Raw genomic sequence first — 16,644 nt, forward strand, 5'->3', positions numbered from 1 at the left:
GGACAAGGTTGATCTAGATGTTTATAGTCATGACCTAACTGTATAGTTTTACTATGTTATACATGGTACCATGTATCCAAGGTAGATCCTGTCAAGAACATAAATTGTGAAAAGAAAATTCTTGGGATGCTGCTGGATTGTCATGTGTTACTCCTCTGCCTATGAATACTGAAAATCAAGAATTGAAAGAGTGCTGAATACTGAATCAAGAGGCACGCGTTCCTAGACTCCACTTAAACACAAGCATGTCTGTATGAGCGTAGTCCTGTCATTTCACTTTGGGGTCTCTGCTTGTAAAATGAAAATGTTAGACTTGATCTTCCAGGTTCCCTTCAGCTCTTAAATTCTGTGCTTCCCAAGGGCTGGAGTATTGCATCAGGGCCCAGCCTGGGGTTTGTGCTATTTTCAAGGCCCTAAGGAACTGCATCATCCTTTATTCCAAGGAGATAGGATACATTATGCCACAGAGCCCGATAATTCAGTGAGCTGTCAGTGTTGTGAGTTGCATCTACATTGGGGACTGAGCCTAGGTTGTTTGTAGTAACCTAGGAGGACCTTAGAATGATGCCAGGAGATGTAATTTCTGTGATCAACTAGTTGACTACTCAAAAAGCTTGTCAGGACTCATCCAACTACAGTGTCATTCTGTCTTTGGTGTTAAAGAATTTATATATATCTCCTTTTAAAGGATCCCCTTTGAATTTAAGAATTGCCATTATCTTTGTAAGAATCAAAGCACATACAAAGAAAATATATTCTTGCTAAATATAATTTTTTAAATGTTAGTGAGGAATGTCTTTATATCTTAATTTTAAGGCTTTTAAAAATTAGTTTGCATTTGCTGGTTCTTTGCTGTCACCCTAGTACTAGTTATATTACTTTTTTATTCAGTGCTGTGAATTGTTCATATTATCTATAGTCATCCTTTGACATTGGTAACCTCTGTTTTCTGGGTGAATTAAGAATTAGTATAACCAGAAGAAAAGCTAATCTGAATGATTGTTCTTTCATCATCTCGTTCATACACAGTATTTAACCATCTGGTTTGACCACAACTTTCACACTAGACGAGTCTTTATAATGATAGAAATCATGACATACTTTTGATGATAGACTCCTCTGATCTTTCCCAGGTTTTGGCTGGTATTGCCATTGCTTTGGATTGAGGTAGTTGATGCAGCAGTGGGCTCTGGGGAATGGCCACCAAGAACTACAGGGGAATTGCAGATAAACTGTCTCCATGGGTAGCCCTCCAGGGAACCTGATAGTTGTCTAATGTTAATTACCTTATAACACAGTCTAATTACTAAGAGTATTGTCTTGAGTCCATTCAGGCTGCTATAACAAAACGCCATAAAGGTGGTGGTATATAAACAAAAATCCATTTCTCTCAGTTCTGGAGGCCAGGAAGCCCAAGATCAAGGCAACAGCAGATATGGTGCCTGATGAGGCCCGCTTCCTGGAAGGTGGCCTTCGTGAAAGTGGTTCATAGAAAATGTCTTCTCACTGTGTCTTCACATGGTAGAAGGGGCAAATTTGCTCTCTAAGGTCTCTTTTATAAAGTCACTAATCTTATTCACGAGGCCTCTGCCTTCATGATCTAATGACCTCCCAAAGGCTCCCTCTTCCTCCCACCATCAGCTTGAGGGTTAGATTTCAACATATGAATTTTGGGAGGATGTAAACATTCAGTCCATTGCAGGTATAAATGTTTTCAACAAACATTTGTTGAGTATCTGTCCTTTTTCTAAGCTTTCATGTTCCTACTAGAACATTGGATGTGGATATCCAATAGGAATATATTTAAGTCAGTATCATTATGTTTTTCTCAAAACATCTTCTACCTTCTTTATCTTCCCTTCCTCTTCTAGTCTTACCGTAGTTAATAGTGATATTAACTATTAACATCATAGTTAACCAGTCTCTTGAACTTGAACTTGAAAATTTTGAATGATCTATACCCACAACCGACAAAATTACTCACATACTTAAAAATCCGTGCCCTTTGTTTTGTTTTATTGCTGTTGTTTATAATTTACTTATTTTTACCTGATACTATGTTCTGGAATTTTTTCTACGTAGTTCATGTAGATCTGTCTTCTTTTTAATGTTTCATAGTATGGGTACATAAAATGCACATATTACAGTTTATTTAACCATTCTTCTGTGGGTGGACATTTACATTATTTTTTCCCTTTTGTTATTAGAGAGAATACTGAAATGAATATCCTTGAACGTGTTTATTTGTATACTTTATTGCTTTAAAAAAGTTCCTATCAGTTTAAATATCAGTTTTTCTAAGTCCTTTTTAAATATGGACTGGATTAGCCCATTCTTGCATTGTTGTTAAGAAATACCTGAGTTTGGGTAATTTATAAAGAAAAGAGATTTAACCAGACCTCATCTCCAATACTGGGAATCACATTTCAACATGAGATTTGGTGGATAGGTATCCAAACCATATCATGAACCTAGCATACTTCTCCCAGCTTCAGGTCTCTGATTTAATCGTTCACTCATTTACTTGGTCACTGTTAGTTGGGCACTGTCAGCCACTGTCCATGTTTGTATTCAGTATAAATTGTGTGCCAGGCACTCTGCCACATGTTGGGGATTTAGCACTGGATGAGACAGAAATGGTCCCTGCTATCATGTAGCTTACACTTTGCCACATAGAACTTTTGCCATATGCAGACTCTTTTTATGCATTTGCAGCTACTATCCTCTCTTTCTGGTGTGATTTTTTTCCTTTTAACTTTTCTACCTAGAGAATTTTCTTTCACCCTCTTAACCGGCTTAAATTTTACCCTCTGTCATTATCTTTATCCCTTCAGAGTTAGATAGTCCTTCCTCAGTGCTTCATCTTGGCACTCATATGTTTTTTGTGACTATTCCCCTGAGAAGTTTTAGTGATTTGTTTATATGTGTACGTGCCTGTGTGTGTATATGGACACACATCTACCTCTTGCATTAGATTGTAAATTCAGTATAGACTTGGAACTATGATATGTACCTGAACACTTCCCCAGCTTACTGCCTTCAACCCTGGAGATGCTTAATCAATGTTGATTCAGTGAATGAATAGTAAACTATAAAACGACCTTAGTTTGTACAGGGCATTGTAGGGGGTCGTACATATTAATAGAACTGGTCTGTCTTCAAGGACCTAACCATATAGTCAGGGAGATAAGAAACAGATGAGTAGACTGCAAGGCAGGTTGTGTTAAGCTCTGTATAGGACTTACCACAAATGAGTACTGGAGGATAATTTAAAGGGAGAGAGGAATTCTCGTGAATGAGATACTCTGGTAAGTTTACAGAGGACATGTTTTTTCTTGCTTGTACCAGGTGTTGTGAGGAATACACATGATGATAAGATATGGTTGCTAAGAGTCAAGTAAGGCCTTAGAGCAGGCATTGGTAAATTGTGGCCTACAAGCCAAATCTGGCTCTTGCCTTCTTTTATATGGTCCTTGCGCTACGAATGATTTTTACATTTTAAAAATTGTTAAAGAATATTTTGTGAACATGAAAATTGTATGAAATTCAAATTTTGGTGCCCATAATTACATTGTGTTGGAACACAGCCATGTTCCTTTGTTTACACACTAACTGTGACTATATTTGCCCTCCAGCAGCAGAGATGAGTAGTTGTAAAGGAGGACCTTTGCTTCGCAACACTTAAAATATAAAATAATTTAGTATCAGGCTCATTACAGAACCAGTTTGCTGACCACTAGGGTAGAGAATAGGAAAGATTCAAATAGAGAAGAGAAATGATATTCATATTGGGGGTATTAGTTTGAGTTAAGAGAGTGGAACAGTGATTCTGGCAGTCATATAGAAACTTTAGGGCTGAAGGGACGATCTGGCTTAACCCTCTTACTGTATAAAATAGGCACAAGATCAAAAATAGTCTCAAAGTCCACTAGCTGCTAAGTGGCAGTGGAGTGCTGCCGGAGTGACTGGTACAGAAGCCTTGAGGGCTGCAGATGATAAGAAGATTATTGCTGACCTTGCCCTTGAAAAATGAGAGTTGAAGTACAAACTAAGAACAGACTTCTTTTCTCTCTCTAAATGTAATATTTCTATTTTTCTCTTGTATTTCTAGAAGGCCTTTGAGCCCTACTTAGAGATTTTGGAAGTATACTCCACAAAAGCCAAGAATTATGTAAATGGGCATTGCACCAAGTATGAGCCCTGGCAGCTAATTGCATGGAGTGTCGTGTGGACCCTGCTGATAGTCTGGGGATATGAGTTTGTCTTCCAGCCAGAGAGTAAGTATGCTGTGTCCTCTGTAAAGGTATAGTGGTGTGTCACTAGCCTCAAACTAATTGCTGACAGATAGGACTAATTTATTGCCTTTGGTTTTTTTTTTTTTTTTTTTTTTGAGACAGAGTCTCAATCTGTCACTAGGCTGGAGTACACTGGCCTAATCTTGGCTCACTGCAACCTTTGCCTCCCAGGTTCAAGTGTTCCTCCTGCCTCAGCCTCCCGAGTAGCTGGGACTACAGGCAGGTGCCACCACGCCCAGCTAATTTTTGTATTTTTAGTAGAGATGGGGTTTCACTATGTTGGCCAGGATCGTCTCGATCTCTTGAGCGCGTGATCCACCTGCCTCGGCCTCCCAAAGTGCTGGGATTACAGGCATAAGCCACCATGCCCGGCCCTGGTTTGCTTTTTATTTTTAAAATCTGTTTAAATGTGAAGCGGTACTTTGTCTTCTGATTGGTCACGTTACAACAGGACTCTTGTGTAACTAATACTCTTTACATTGATTTTTTTTTGGATTTGTAGTTTATGTAAAAACACCTTAGAATTAATAATTGTAAGCATCCACAGATATCTCCATATGGCTTAAACCTTTGGTACCAGTTTCTTTCCTAGAACATAGTTATGTCACCTGGAGTTCCCAGAGCAGGAATTTATTGCCTTTCATTTTGTGCTATCCTTTTCAGTAAAGATTAGGTGAAATTGGAACAGCACTTATATGGTGACCACTTGAGTGCTTGTTATGTGCCAGGGACTGCATCAGGCTGTGGGGATATCTGCACAAGTGGTACCGGATCTCTCTCCTCTTGGAGTTGAACTTCTGGTGTCAGGGGATTGTATACTTTGAGCGTCCTAGAAGTGACTCAGTGCTAGATCAACATGGGGAAGAAGAGGCCACTTCTCAGGGTGCAGAAGATGAGCAGTCTCAGTGATCTGCTTCTGAATCTTCCACCTTTGCTTAGGATTAAGCCCCTCTCCTGCCCACCCACCTTTTTCCCACCTAGAAACCTGGTTGCGTGTTACCTTTCTTAAGAGTTATTTTCCTCTGCAGTCTGCGCTTGGTAAGTGTTGTTAGTACATAAATACAAGTAGTAGATTTGGTGCTGGATGTTCTGTAACACTCCCCTGCACCCTTTCCCCACTCTTAGTAGGGTATCGGAGTTAACGTCCTTGAGATAAGTAAACAGTAACATTGAAGATAATCATTAGCTATTTCTCATTTGCTTGAAATTTCCCCACCACTTTGCTTCCCTGATAACACCTGTTTAAAAGGGCTCTTTTACTATGTTTTTTCTGCTTCTCTTGTTCAAGGAAAGTCAATTTAGAAGCCAGATTCCATTTTTATCTCTTTACCCTGCAAATAGCTTCTTAGCTGTTTATGGCGCAGTAAACATTGCAAATCATAACAACCAAGAAGCAAGTTCCAACTGCTTAGAGTTTTTAAATTAAAGTAGAAATGAGACGTGACTCTCCTGTGTAAATCTGTAGCTCACCCCGGCTTTAAAAAACCTTGTCCTCAGTTGCTGCTCCTAGTCCTTGCAAGATTTTCTGATAAACTCTGAGAAATTAGACTGGCCAGCCCTTCCACTGCATCTGCTCAATGGTTTGGATATGGATGTAGCTCGTGTCCTTCTGTTCATGCTTATTCCTTTCCTGGGAGGTATTCAATTCAGTGAGTAAGCGGCCCATTTTATAGGACTCTGAGGGTGGCAAGAAATGTACTTTCTTTTTATTTTTTAACTTTTCATTAAAAAAAAATCAGTCTCTGCTTATGCATCTTTCTATTATAATAAAATATATATAACATAAAATTTACCACTTTAACCATTTTTAAATGTAGAGTTAGTTGTGTGGCAGAAAGTACATTCACATTATTGTACAGGCATCACTACTACCAGAACTTTTTCATCGCCCCACTGGAACTCCATTTTAATAAACATCAAATAATAACTGCCCATTACTCTCTCCCCCATCCCCTGGCAATCACCATATATTTATGGTACCACCTTGTTTTACAAATGTACGACCATTCAAAGGTGGTACATTTATGAAACAAGGCTAAGCTTAGAGATCTGAGATTTATATGTTACTTGCTATGATTAGTATTAACTTTAGGTATTTACTTCTTTTAAAATTTTAAAAAATTAATTGGCAAATAAACATTGTTTGTATTTATCATGTACAACATATTGTTTTGAAATATGTATACATTGTGAAATGGCTAAATTGAGCTAATTAACATGCATTACCTCCCATTTTTTCATTTTTTTTGTGGTTAGGTATTTACTTCTGTTTTCAGTTCTGCAGCTCACTGTGCCATACATTTTGCTTAGCTAATAGTAGAGACACAGCCATCTTAGGTTCTGATACTTACTTGCTTTTAGTGGTCAAAAAGGAATATGCTGGCCTCTGAGAGGCCAATTTTCCATGAGAATATTGTTAGTCATAGTATACTGATGAGATATGCCATTTAAATCCTTGTGGGCTGAACTCCAAGCCATTTGAGGTTTTTTTTTTGAGACGGAGTCTCGCTCTGTCACCCATGCTGGAGTGTGGTGGCACGATCTCGGCTCACTGTAACTTCTGCCTCCTGGGTTCAAACAATTCTCCCTGCCTCAGCCTCTTGAGTAGCTGGGATTATAGGCGCCCACTACTACGCCTGCCTACTTTTTGTATTTTTAGTAGAGATGTATTTTCGCCCTGTTGGCCAGGCTGGTTTTGAACTCTTGATCTCAGGTGATCCGCCTGCCTCGGCCTCCCAAAGTGCTGAGATTACAGGCATGAGCCACCATGCCCAGCTGAGTTGTTTTGTTTCTAAAGATATATTATAAAACAAAAGCGGTACATGTTCACTCTGGAAAAGTTGGACAATATGGATAAATAATAAGAACAAGATTAAAATCTTACTACTGAAGGATACCACTATTTGTATTTCTCTGTTTCTATATCTGAATCCAGTTTGAACCATACAAAATGTAATTTTGTAAAATCGTCAAATGTTGACAATTTTGTACAATTTAGCACATACACACACAGCACACTTTCATTTGGTAACTTCCAACTTGAATTTTAGATACAGATAAGAATGTCTTCCCTCCAGAGATCAGGGATAATTTTGATAGAATATTCACTTTTTTAGCACTCGCTCACTTGCCATATGTTGCTGAACAATCGAGTTATTTTTAGTTACACTGCACTAGAGGAGTCTGAAGTCTGGACTAGTGATGAATTTTGCTGATCTTCCAACACTGAATCCCTCCTGAGGGAAGAGAGTAGTTCTGGAACAAAGGATGGAGCCTGGGGTAGAGGAGAAGTGGGCAGCAGCATGAGCTGGGCAGGGGTTTAGCAGCCTCTTCCTTCAGTCTGCTCTGTGATTATCAGCTCACAGTTTATTACTTTTACTGTAACATTGATTTTAAATGTGGGTTGTCCATGGTTTACCAACAGAAATCAGCTTTATGTCATGGAGGAAATGATAAACTCTCAGTTTCGTGTTGTGCCACCTTGGGTGACACCCTTAAGCTCTCTCAGCCTATTTCCTTGCAATAAAATGGACATCATAATAGCTGCTTTACCTTGTCATGGGTAATATGAGGACTGAATGGCATCTTTTGCATAAGTGGAGTTTGTAAACTGTTAAGAACCATGCATTGTCCTTACACTGGCATTTTCTATTTTGTTATCTTAAACTTTTTGAATTCTTTTTTTAAATTAACAAATAAAAATTGTATGTTTATGGTGTACAACATGATGTTTTCAAATATGTGTAAGTTGTGGAATGGCTCAATCAAACTAACACGATTACCTCACGTACTTTTTTTTGAGATGGAGTTTTGCTCTGGTCATGCAGGCTGGAGTGCAATGGTGCGATTTCGGCTCACTGCAGCCTCCACCTCCTGGGTTCAAGTGATTCACCTGCTTCAGCCTCCTGAGTAGCTGGGATTACAGGCGCATGCCACCACCCCCAGCTAATTCTTGTATTTTTAGTAGAGACAGGGTTTCACCATGTTGGTCAGGCTGGTCTTGAATTCCTGACCTCGTGATCCACCCGCCTTGACCTCCCAAAGTGCTGGGATTACAGGTGTAAACCTCCACACCCGGCCTCATGTACCTTTTTTAATGGTGAGAACGCTTAAAATCTACTTTCTTAGCAATCTTTACGTACGCAACACATTTTTATTTACTGTGTCACCATGATCTCTTGAACTTATTGCTTCCATCTAACTGGAATTTTCTGTCCTTTTGACCATCTCCCAATCTTCCTTCTTCCCCTTACTCTCAATCCCACTAAAAAATTCTAATTACTTTTCTTTCTGTATCTCTGGGGACTTTTGAGATAATCCTTTTAGATCATGACCATGGGATCTTTTTATTTTTAGTTTCTTCATCTCTGACGCTGTATTCTGTTCTTTTTATCCTGTACCATTTTTTTCTCACAACTTCCACAAAATTAGTTTATTTTTTTATCCTTCACCTAGTCACATTACTATAGTTCGGGACAGCTGGCCCAGTTTGCTGATTTTTGGATTTCTTTTTACCTCATTAATTACTTTATCAAATAAGGAAGCAGCTCTGAATCTGTACAGCTTTAACAGTTAGAAATAGTTGAATAACAAGAAGATAAAATATCCAATATTACATTATAGTCATTTGATGGACTATTATAACATTAGAAAATATGTTTAGAAAGAATTGTTAATAATGTAGAAAGTGCTATCCATGAGGAGGATACAGTTATTTTACATTATACAGGATTTCAGGTATGTGTTACAGTGTGTAGAACATAGGGCTAGAAGGAAATACTCCAAAATTTAAACAAAAAGTAACCACAAACAAGCGGTTTCAGTCCCTTTGTCTTCTTATTCAGTCTGTGTCTTAGTTACCTGGTTTTGTCCCAGGCGTTTACAGAATGTGTACTCTAGGAAGAGTTAGAAAGAGGGATGCAGCTGAAGCAAAAACAGCTAGCAGAGATACAAGGCATGATGTGGTAGATACAGAAAGGGGGTACAGATGCATCCCGTGGTTGTTGAGTGAAGAGGGAGCTCCTTCTGGCCAGGAAAGTGGGAATTCCTAGATCTCCTAGGAATGCAGTAGAAGTTCATATTCAGTTCACATCTTGTATAAAAAAGCCAGGCTTAGATTCTTATAGACTCAAACAGAAAATTCCTGTGGTACATTTGAAGCAGTGTAGAGTCCTGGGAATCCTGGACTGAAAATAACAAGACTTCAGTTAAAACTTTGCTCTGTCACTGATTTTATCTGTGGCCTTGAGCAAGTTTTGATGCTTTGATCTTCCATTGCCTTTTATGTCACTTGTGGATTGTATATAATGCCTTCTGTGCCAGCCTCAGAATGCTGTTGTTATAGCCAGTTGAGATACATTGATTGTGAATGCATCAGAAGGTCTATTAGTCTATTTAGATGCCATGTATTTATGATTATTATAATTGACAGGATTAGCATTCCCTATTTGTTCTGTGTACTGCCTGACAGAGTGGACTCTGGCATCTATGATTTTTCAAACCTTTTTTTCTTTTTGTTGAGACGGGTCTCACTGTGTTGCCCAGGCTGGTCTCACGCTCCTGTGCTCAAGCAGTCCTCCCACCTCGGCCTCCCACAGTGCTGGGATTAGAGGTGTGAACCACGGTGTCTGGCTAGCATCCACAATTTTGGGGGCATTTGTAGGTCCAGAAAATGTTAGAATCTGTGTTGGATGAGAGGCTGGACATAGATCCAAGCAAAACAAGCTAAAAACGGGGGCTGGCCTTTAGTCTTGGGGGAAGGAAGAGAAATGTTGAACATCTAGAAACCTTAGGAAGGTCAAGAATTCTGGAATACATATGTCATTTGACCTAGTAGTTCTGCTTCTGGGAGTTTATCCTGTAGGTGTGCAGTGTGGTGTGTGTTACAAGGTTATTTATTTCAGCCTGATTTTTAATAGCAAATATTAGAAGCAACCTATATATCCATAATTAAGGGGCAGGTTAAATAAATTTTGGCACTCCATATAATGGAATACTCTGCAGCTATAAAAATGAATGAGGATGCACTGATCTTTACGATAATACTCCTAAGTGGAAAAACAAGGTCTACCACAGTGCTAGAGTGTGCTACTTTTTGTGCAAAAAAAGGGAGACAAATAATATTATAGCTTTACTGTTGCACATGTATGCATAAAGAAACTCTGGGAGGTAGCATGAGGGTCGGGGGGATAGGTTCGAGAGAGGGAAGCTTCTCTGCTTTACTGTGTGTGTATGCGTTTGTATTTTTAAAATTTCGAACCATGTAAATATAGTACTTATTCACAAATATAAATTTAAAAGTTTTTTTTATTTTTTAAAGGAAAGAAACTTTTTGCAATTGGAAGGCAAGTGAGGTTGTAGGAGACATGTTGAATGGTTGCTGTATACAGGTCATATCCATGGAAATTTATTTGAATAAGAGAACCATTTGTTTCTTTTAGGTTTATGGTCAAGGTTTAAAAAGAAATGTTTTAAGCTTACCAGGAAGATGCCCATTATTGGTCGTAAGGTAAGTAGAATCTGTATGTCATTTTTTTTCCCCTCCTGATAATCATGCCTCTTTCTTTCTATTTACTAAACCTAATATTCTCAAAGTAGAGGGGTGATTTTGTCCCTTACCTCCAGGGGACACTTGGCAGCGTTTGGAGACGTTTTTGGTGGTCACAGCTTGGATGGAATGGTGCTCTTGGCATGTAATGGATGGTAACCAGAAATGCTGCTAAACACTAAATATCCTACAATGTACAGGACAGCCCCCCGCCCCCCAAACAGAATTATCTGGCTGGAAATGTCAAAATGGCCAAGGTTGAGAACCCTGACTTAACCCTTTCTCCAATGTAACTGGCCAAAAGAGAGGTGAGAAGCCTGTTAAGGAAGTAAGAATTTGAAATGAGAAAAGCTGACTGTATCGTTAGTTGCTTTGGAACAATATGCGGCTGGCTGACTTTAGATATTTATCTGGGAGTTGGGTGCTTACACGGTTTAGGTCAGGGGTTGGCAAATGTTTTCTGTAAAGGGTTAGATATGAAACATTTTGGGCTGTATAGGCCATATCATTTCTGTTGCAACTCCTCACCTCTGCCCTTGCAGACGGACAGCAGCAAGAGGTTCAGGAATGAGCCTGGCTGTATTCCAGTGAAAGTTTCTTTACGAATTCAGGTAGGCCTTAGTTGGTTCCTGGCTGTAGTTTGCTGATCCCAAGTTGCACAGCGCTGTCTCTTGCTCTTTGCAATTATCTGTATTGTAGTACGTCCCCTTTGTTATGTCCCCTTTGCCCTCACCCATGCTGAGGATAAGGTAGGCACCTCTGTGCCTCCCACAGGTTATCACAGATGAAGATAAACAGGGCAGGCCGCTTGACAAGCTCTAAGGAAGGCATATGAGTCCTTGGACTCTTCATCTCCTCCAGTGCCCTCCCCTAACCCCCCTTTGGTCTTTCCCAACTTTACCTGCCTTCCAAGTTTTCTTTTACTTTTGGCTTTCAGTTCCCTTTCGTGGCTATACCAGGGTTCGTTTGCCAACCCCTGACCTAAAGTTTGCCAGTTATCTTTAACCTTTGGCTGAAATCCATTCAGACAGAGATATGTATCTTCAGGTTCATTTCCTGTAGGGGAGTGGAAGCAATACAGGTGGTGAAGGGGAATGTGAGCACATAGGCTTCTGTTTGCTCTCCAAATTATATTAATCCCTAAAAGTAAATCTAGTCCTTACGGAATATTAGGGATGGGGACAGGGAAGGTATTGTAGAAGATGGACTGTAGCACAAAGAACATTAGGATTTCCCCTTATCTCCTGATTTTTTTTTTCCTTCTCGCCTCTTCAGTTTCCAGACTTTGAGACAAATAAATGCTAGGGTTCTAGAACCCACTCTTAAACTTATAAAGTCACGGAATTGGAAGATCCTTAGCTTGCTAAGGACTATCTAATCACTCTCCATTTTTCAGAAGCAGATTCTGAGGCTTAGAGACAAAAAGTTACATGTGTATATGTGTATGTGTGTGTGCGTGCGTGTGTGTGTGTGTGCACGCATGTGTGTATACCTCTGTCATTTATTCACTTCACACATGCTTATTGAGCCACCTGCTCAGTGTCAAGTACTTTTCTGGATGCTGGGGATATGGTAGTGAAGAAGACCAAATCCTTACTCTCATGGAACTTACATTTTAGGTTAAGACAGAAAGTAAAGAAGTAAACAAATATGTGGAATTTTATTTTGAAATAAATGCTTTGAAGAAACTATATTAGGTAACATAATACAGGCTTTGAGGCAAGAATTGGGGGTAAGGAAGTCCTTGCTGTGCTTTCTAATATACCTCTCTGTCACTTTTTGTGTTTCATTTTATGGCAATAGCATACTCTATGCATGGAAGCTCAGCTTTCACAGCCTGTTCTGTTGCATGAGTCACCATTTATGTGAATTAATTTTTAAATTTACAACTTAAAAAATATCTTCACGTCCATAGCATGCCCAGGCATTGCTCAGGAGTGTAGCCTCTGCTCCCTGCCAATGTGGGCCTGTTAGACCATTGCAGACAGACATGCTTCAAAGGAGTGGCTTTCCCTGTGGTTTCATTGAGGGCCATATCTAAGAAGATCCTCTTGTATTCTAATTATCCATGGCTAGAGATGAGAAAATCTTAGTGTGGAGCGAGTTCTTAAGTTCTATAACAAATATGTTGCTGAAACAGTAGCACTGTGACATGAACAAATCGTGACATGTAGCTTCTCTCCCCAACCCTACTGCCTGAGAGTCTTTTGCTATAAGTAGTAGCCCCTGCCCTTCTGCCTCTTTACTATTTTTTTCCCTCAGCACTTTTTGTCACCTGACTTATTTTCTGTCTCTTCTGCTGAAAATAAATGTCATGAGGATAGGAGATTTTTTTTTCCCTGTGTGCTCCATTGCCTAAGTTTGTTTTGTTCACTATGTATCCCTAGCCTGCATATTTGCTGAGTAAGTGAATAAAAGAAAACAGCTCAGAAGCTGTGACTTTGAGGATGGAAAAGAAGAGAACCGTAGTTGATAAATTGCCTGGCAGAAAGGACCTTAGTTCCTCTTAACATTTTGGGGTCAGACAGTGCAAGCTGTCGACAGCAGCTTAAGGAGATACATTGGAGTGTTCCTGGCAATTCTTAGAATGCCCTGTGCTTGTGTTGTATGGGGCCTCCAAATTCCTAGTGTGCTGTGTGCATGTCTGTTGAAGGAGCTCATCACTTGCACAAGGACCAGAATCCCTTTTACTGTGGCATGGCCAGTTTTCTGGCTACTGTTTCTAGTTCTACCTTTGATTCTTTTACACACACACTGTAGCTGCTGCCAAGGCAGGATCAAAGTCCAAATATTGCCCTCAAGGATGTGCTGACTTTAGCAATGCCAACCAAGTGAAGCAGCAGTGATGTCAATGTGGCAGAGAAAAGGGTTATGGGGAAATTGGGTGCATCTTTTTTTTTTTTTTTTTAAAGACAAAGTCGTGCTCTGTTGCCCAGGCTGGGTGGAGTACAGTGGTGCAATCTTGGCTCACTGCAACCTCCACCTCCTGGGTTCAAGTGGTTCTCGTGCCTCAGCCTCCCAAGTAGCTGAGATTATTGATGCCTGCTACCACACCTGGCTAATTTTTGTATTTTTAGTAGAGATGGGGTTTCACCATGTTAGTATCAAACTCCTGACCTCTAGTGATCCGCCCACCTCGGCTTCCTGAACAGCTGTGATAATAGGTGTGAGCCACCGTGCCCTGCTGAGTGCATCTTGACCTTTAGAGAGAAACATCGCTTTTCAAATTTTTAAGAGGCTGTTGTACATGCCAGAAAGTAGCTGACCAGTCAGAATATCACCATATATCTTTAAGAAAAATGTTAGTCTAGTTACTTGTGCAGTGTCTAGCATTGAGCAGTTGCTTGAATGTCATAATGATTCTGCTGTCTCTGCTGTATGCTTCCATCGGGATAACTTTGTCTTTCTTACCTTTGGAGATTCAAGACAAGTTGAACAAGACCAAGGATGATATTAGCAAGAACATGTCATTCCTGAAAGTGGACAAAGAGTATGTGAAAGCTTTGCCCTCCCAGGGTCTGAGCTCATCTGCTGTTTTGGAGAAACTTAAGGAGTACAGCTCTATGGGTATGATGCTTGGCATAGACATGCTCTCTACTTCCTTAAAGCGACTGTTTTGTCATTGTTTAATGTTCACATAGGTTAAGAATAACTCATCATAGGTTCTTACATGTTTAGGAAGACCTACTCTGTTTCACAGGTCAAATTTCATATTTTTAAAATTATGTTTAGATTCATCCGTCATCCGTAAAGCAAGCAAATCTCAGAGACAGTGGAACTTGGCTTAGGTACCTTTTGTAAGCATGAATAAAACATTTAGTGTTTAAGAAGAGAGAATATAAGATATATAATACAATGAAATATAGATTCATGTAAAAATGTGAAATCTGCATAAAGGCACAAAAGAAAATAAGTCACTATAATTCTACCATCAAAGATAAACAGATGGTATCTATCTTTCTGCATGTAGCTATAGGTAGAGTTGTCTGTATAGTTTACATCTATATATGTATATCTGTTTCTGAGAATGCTAATAGTGTTTGTCTGTGTGTATACACATATGCATGAGCATATATGGGATGGATAAATACACCAAATAGCTTGGTGTGCTTAAGAGTGTAACCCTGGAACCAGCCTGGATTCATATCTTGGTTTGCCACTTAAAGTATGCCTTTGTCGAGTTACTTCTATATGTCACAGTTCCTGTATCTCTACAATGGGGATAGTAATAGTAGTACAGTACTTACTTGAAAATTTGATTATGGGGATTAAATGAGATCATACATGTGTAAATGTTTTATAGTGCCTGGCATATAGTAAATGTTCAGTAAATGTTAACCATTATTGCTATTATTAACTCAAACAGATTCATGTTTGTTACTGATTAAGATCATATTACAAGTACTTTTTAAAAATAAGCTTTTTAGTTTGATATATTTACAGAAAAGTAGCAAAGATGATAGAGATTTCCCTATACCCAGCTTCTCCTGATGTTAACATCCTCTGTAACCATGGTACGTTTATCAAAACTAAAAAATTAACATTGGAAAAGTGTTATTAACTACACTACAAATTCTATTTCTAGTTCATCAGGGTTTTTTTTTTGTTGTTTTGCTTTGTTTTGTTTTAAACTAATGTTCTTTTTTCTATTCTAGGAGCCAATCCAGGAGCCACGTTGCATTTTGACAAATACCCTTATTTTTTATTTTTTGAGACAGAGTCTCCCTGTGTTGCCCAGGCTGGAATGCAGTGGTACGATCTCAGCTCACTGCAACCTCCACCTCCCAGGCTTAAGCAATTCTCGTGCCTCAGCCTCCCAAGTAGCTGGGATTACAGGCATGTGGCACCATACCCAGCTAATTTTTTGTGTTTTTAGTAAAGATAAGGTTTCACCATGTTGCCCAGGCTGGTCTTGAACTCCTGAACTCAGGTGATCTGCCTGCCTTGGCCTCCCAAGGTGCTAGGATTATAGGTGTGAGCCACTGTACCCGGCCTTGACAAATACCCTTACAGTTTCTGAGTGACATGTGTTGAGGTCTTGACATTGAATAGTACAAAATTTGATATAGTCTAGGATGTAGGTGAATGAAGGAGGGGTTAGCACTCTAAAACCTGTATGTTAAAGATTTCCATGATTATGAGAGCTGGTTACCACCACCATATTGCCTTCTCTTTAATGTTTAAGTCATTGTCCATTGCTGTATTCTCTAGCATGAGTAAAAGAACAGGAAATGAAACCAGTTATCTTATTTTCAAAAGGCTGGTGACCACTGGTCTGAAGCTGTGTATAGTATAGAGCAGTGTCCTCTAAGGAAAGAGTGAAAGTCAAACGGGCAGCAAGTCAGAGCTTGGCAGATTGCTGTGAGAATGAGTTTGTCTGTAGATTTACCACTTAGTTTTCTGTTCTCAAGAGCTGAAGATCTTTGTTTTGGAGAGCCCATGGCCCCATGCAGTTTTTAGTTGGTGTGTTTCTGTAATAGTTTTCTCACTACCCACTTTCAATAGGGCATAGCTGCATTGTAGCACAAGGACCTGAGACACCCACATCAACAGATTGGTGGGTAAAATGAAGAATGTCTCAGGGAGAGAGGAAAGTGGAAAGTCAGATCTTATATTCTAGTCAGGAACTTTACTTTTCTTTCCACACTGGGATGAAGGAGGTTTATCCCAATGTTGACTGTGTTCCTGATCTTGAATGCTACAGCATGTGCTGCTGGAAGCAAATAACTAGTTCTATGTGGGTTTCCAGGCTTGGCTTAAGGGAGCCAGTGTCTGAGACCAGGGTGCTCATGGTTTATTCCT

General features: G+C 39.5%; 1 protein-coding gene across 3 annotated transcripts in view; it reads left to right on the forward strand.

Annotated features, from left to right (window-relative positions):
- The window catches only part of SGPL1 (sphingosine-1-phosphate lyase 1), a 62,563-nt gene that overhangs the window by 21,726 nt on the left and 24,193 nt on the right, over positions 1-16,644 (forward strand). For all 3 annotated transcript variants that reach the window (XM_011991074.1, XM_011991075.1, XM_011991073.1), the window contains 3 exons: positions 4,112-4,277; positions 10,736-10,803; positions 14,262-14,409. In XM_011991074.1, coding sequence (XP_011846464.1) covers positions 4,112-4,277; positions 10,736-10,803; positions 14,262-14,409 — 382 coding nt within the window. The remainder of the gene's footprint in view (positions 1-4,111; positions 4,278-10,735; positions 10,804-14,261; positions 14,410-16,644) is intronic.

The sequence above is a fragment of the Mandrillus leucophaeus genome, unplaced genomic scaffold (assembly GCF_000951045.1).
Source record: "Mandrillus leucophaeus isolate KB7577 unplaced genomic scaffold, Mleu.le_1.0 Scaffold39, whole genome shotgun sequence".
In the NCBI taxonomy this organism is placed as follows: Eukaryota; Metazoa; Chordata; class Mammalia; order Primates; family Cercopithecidae; genus Mandrillus; species Mandrillus leucophaeus.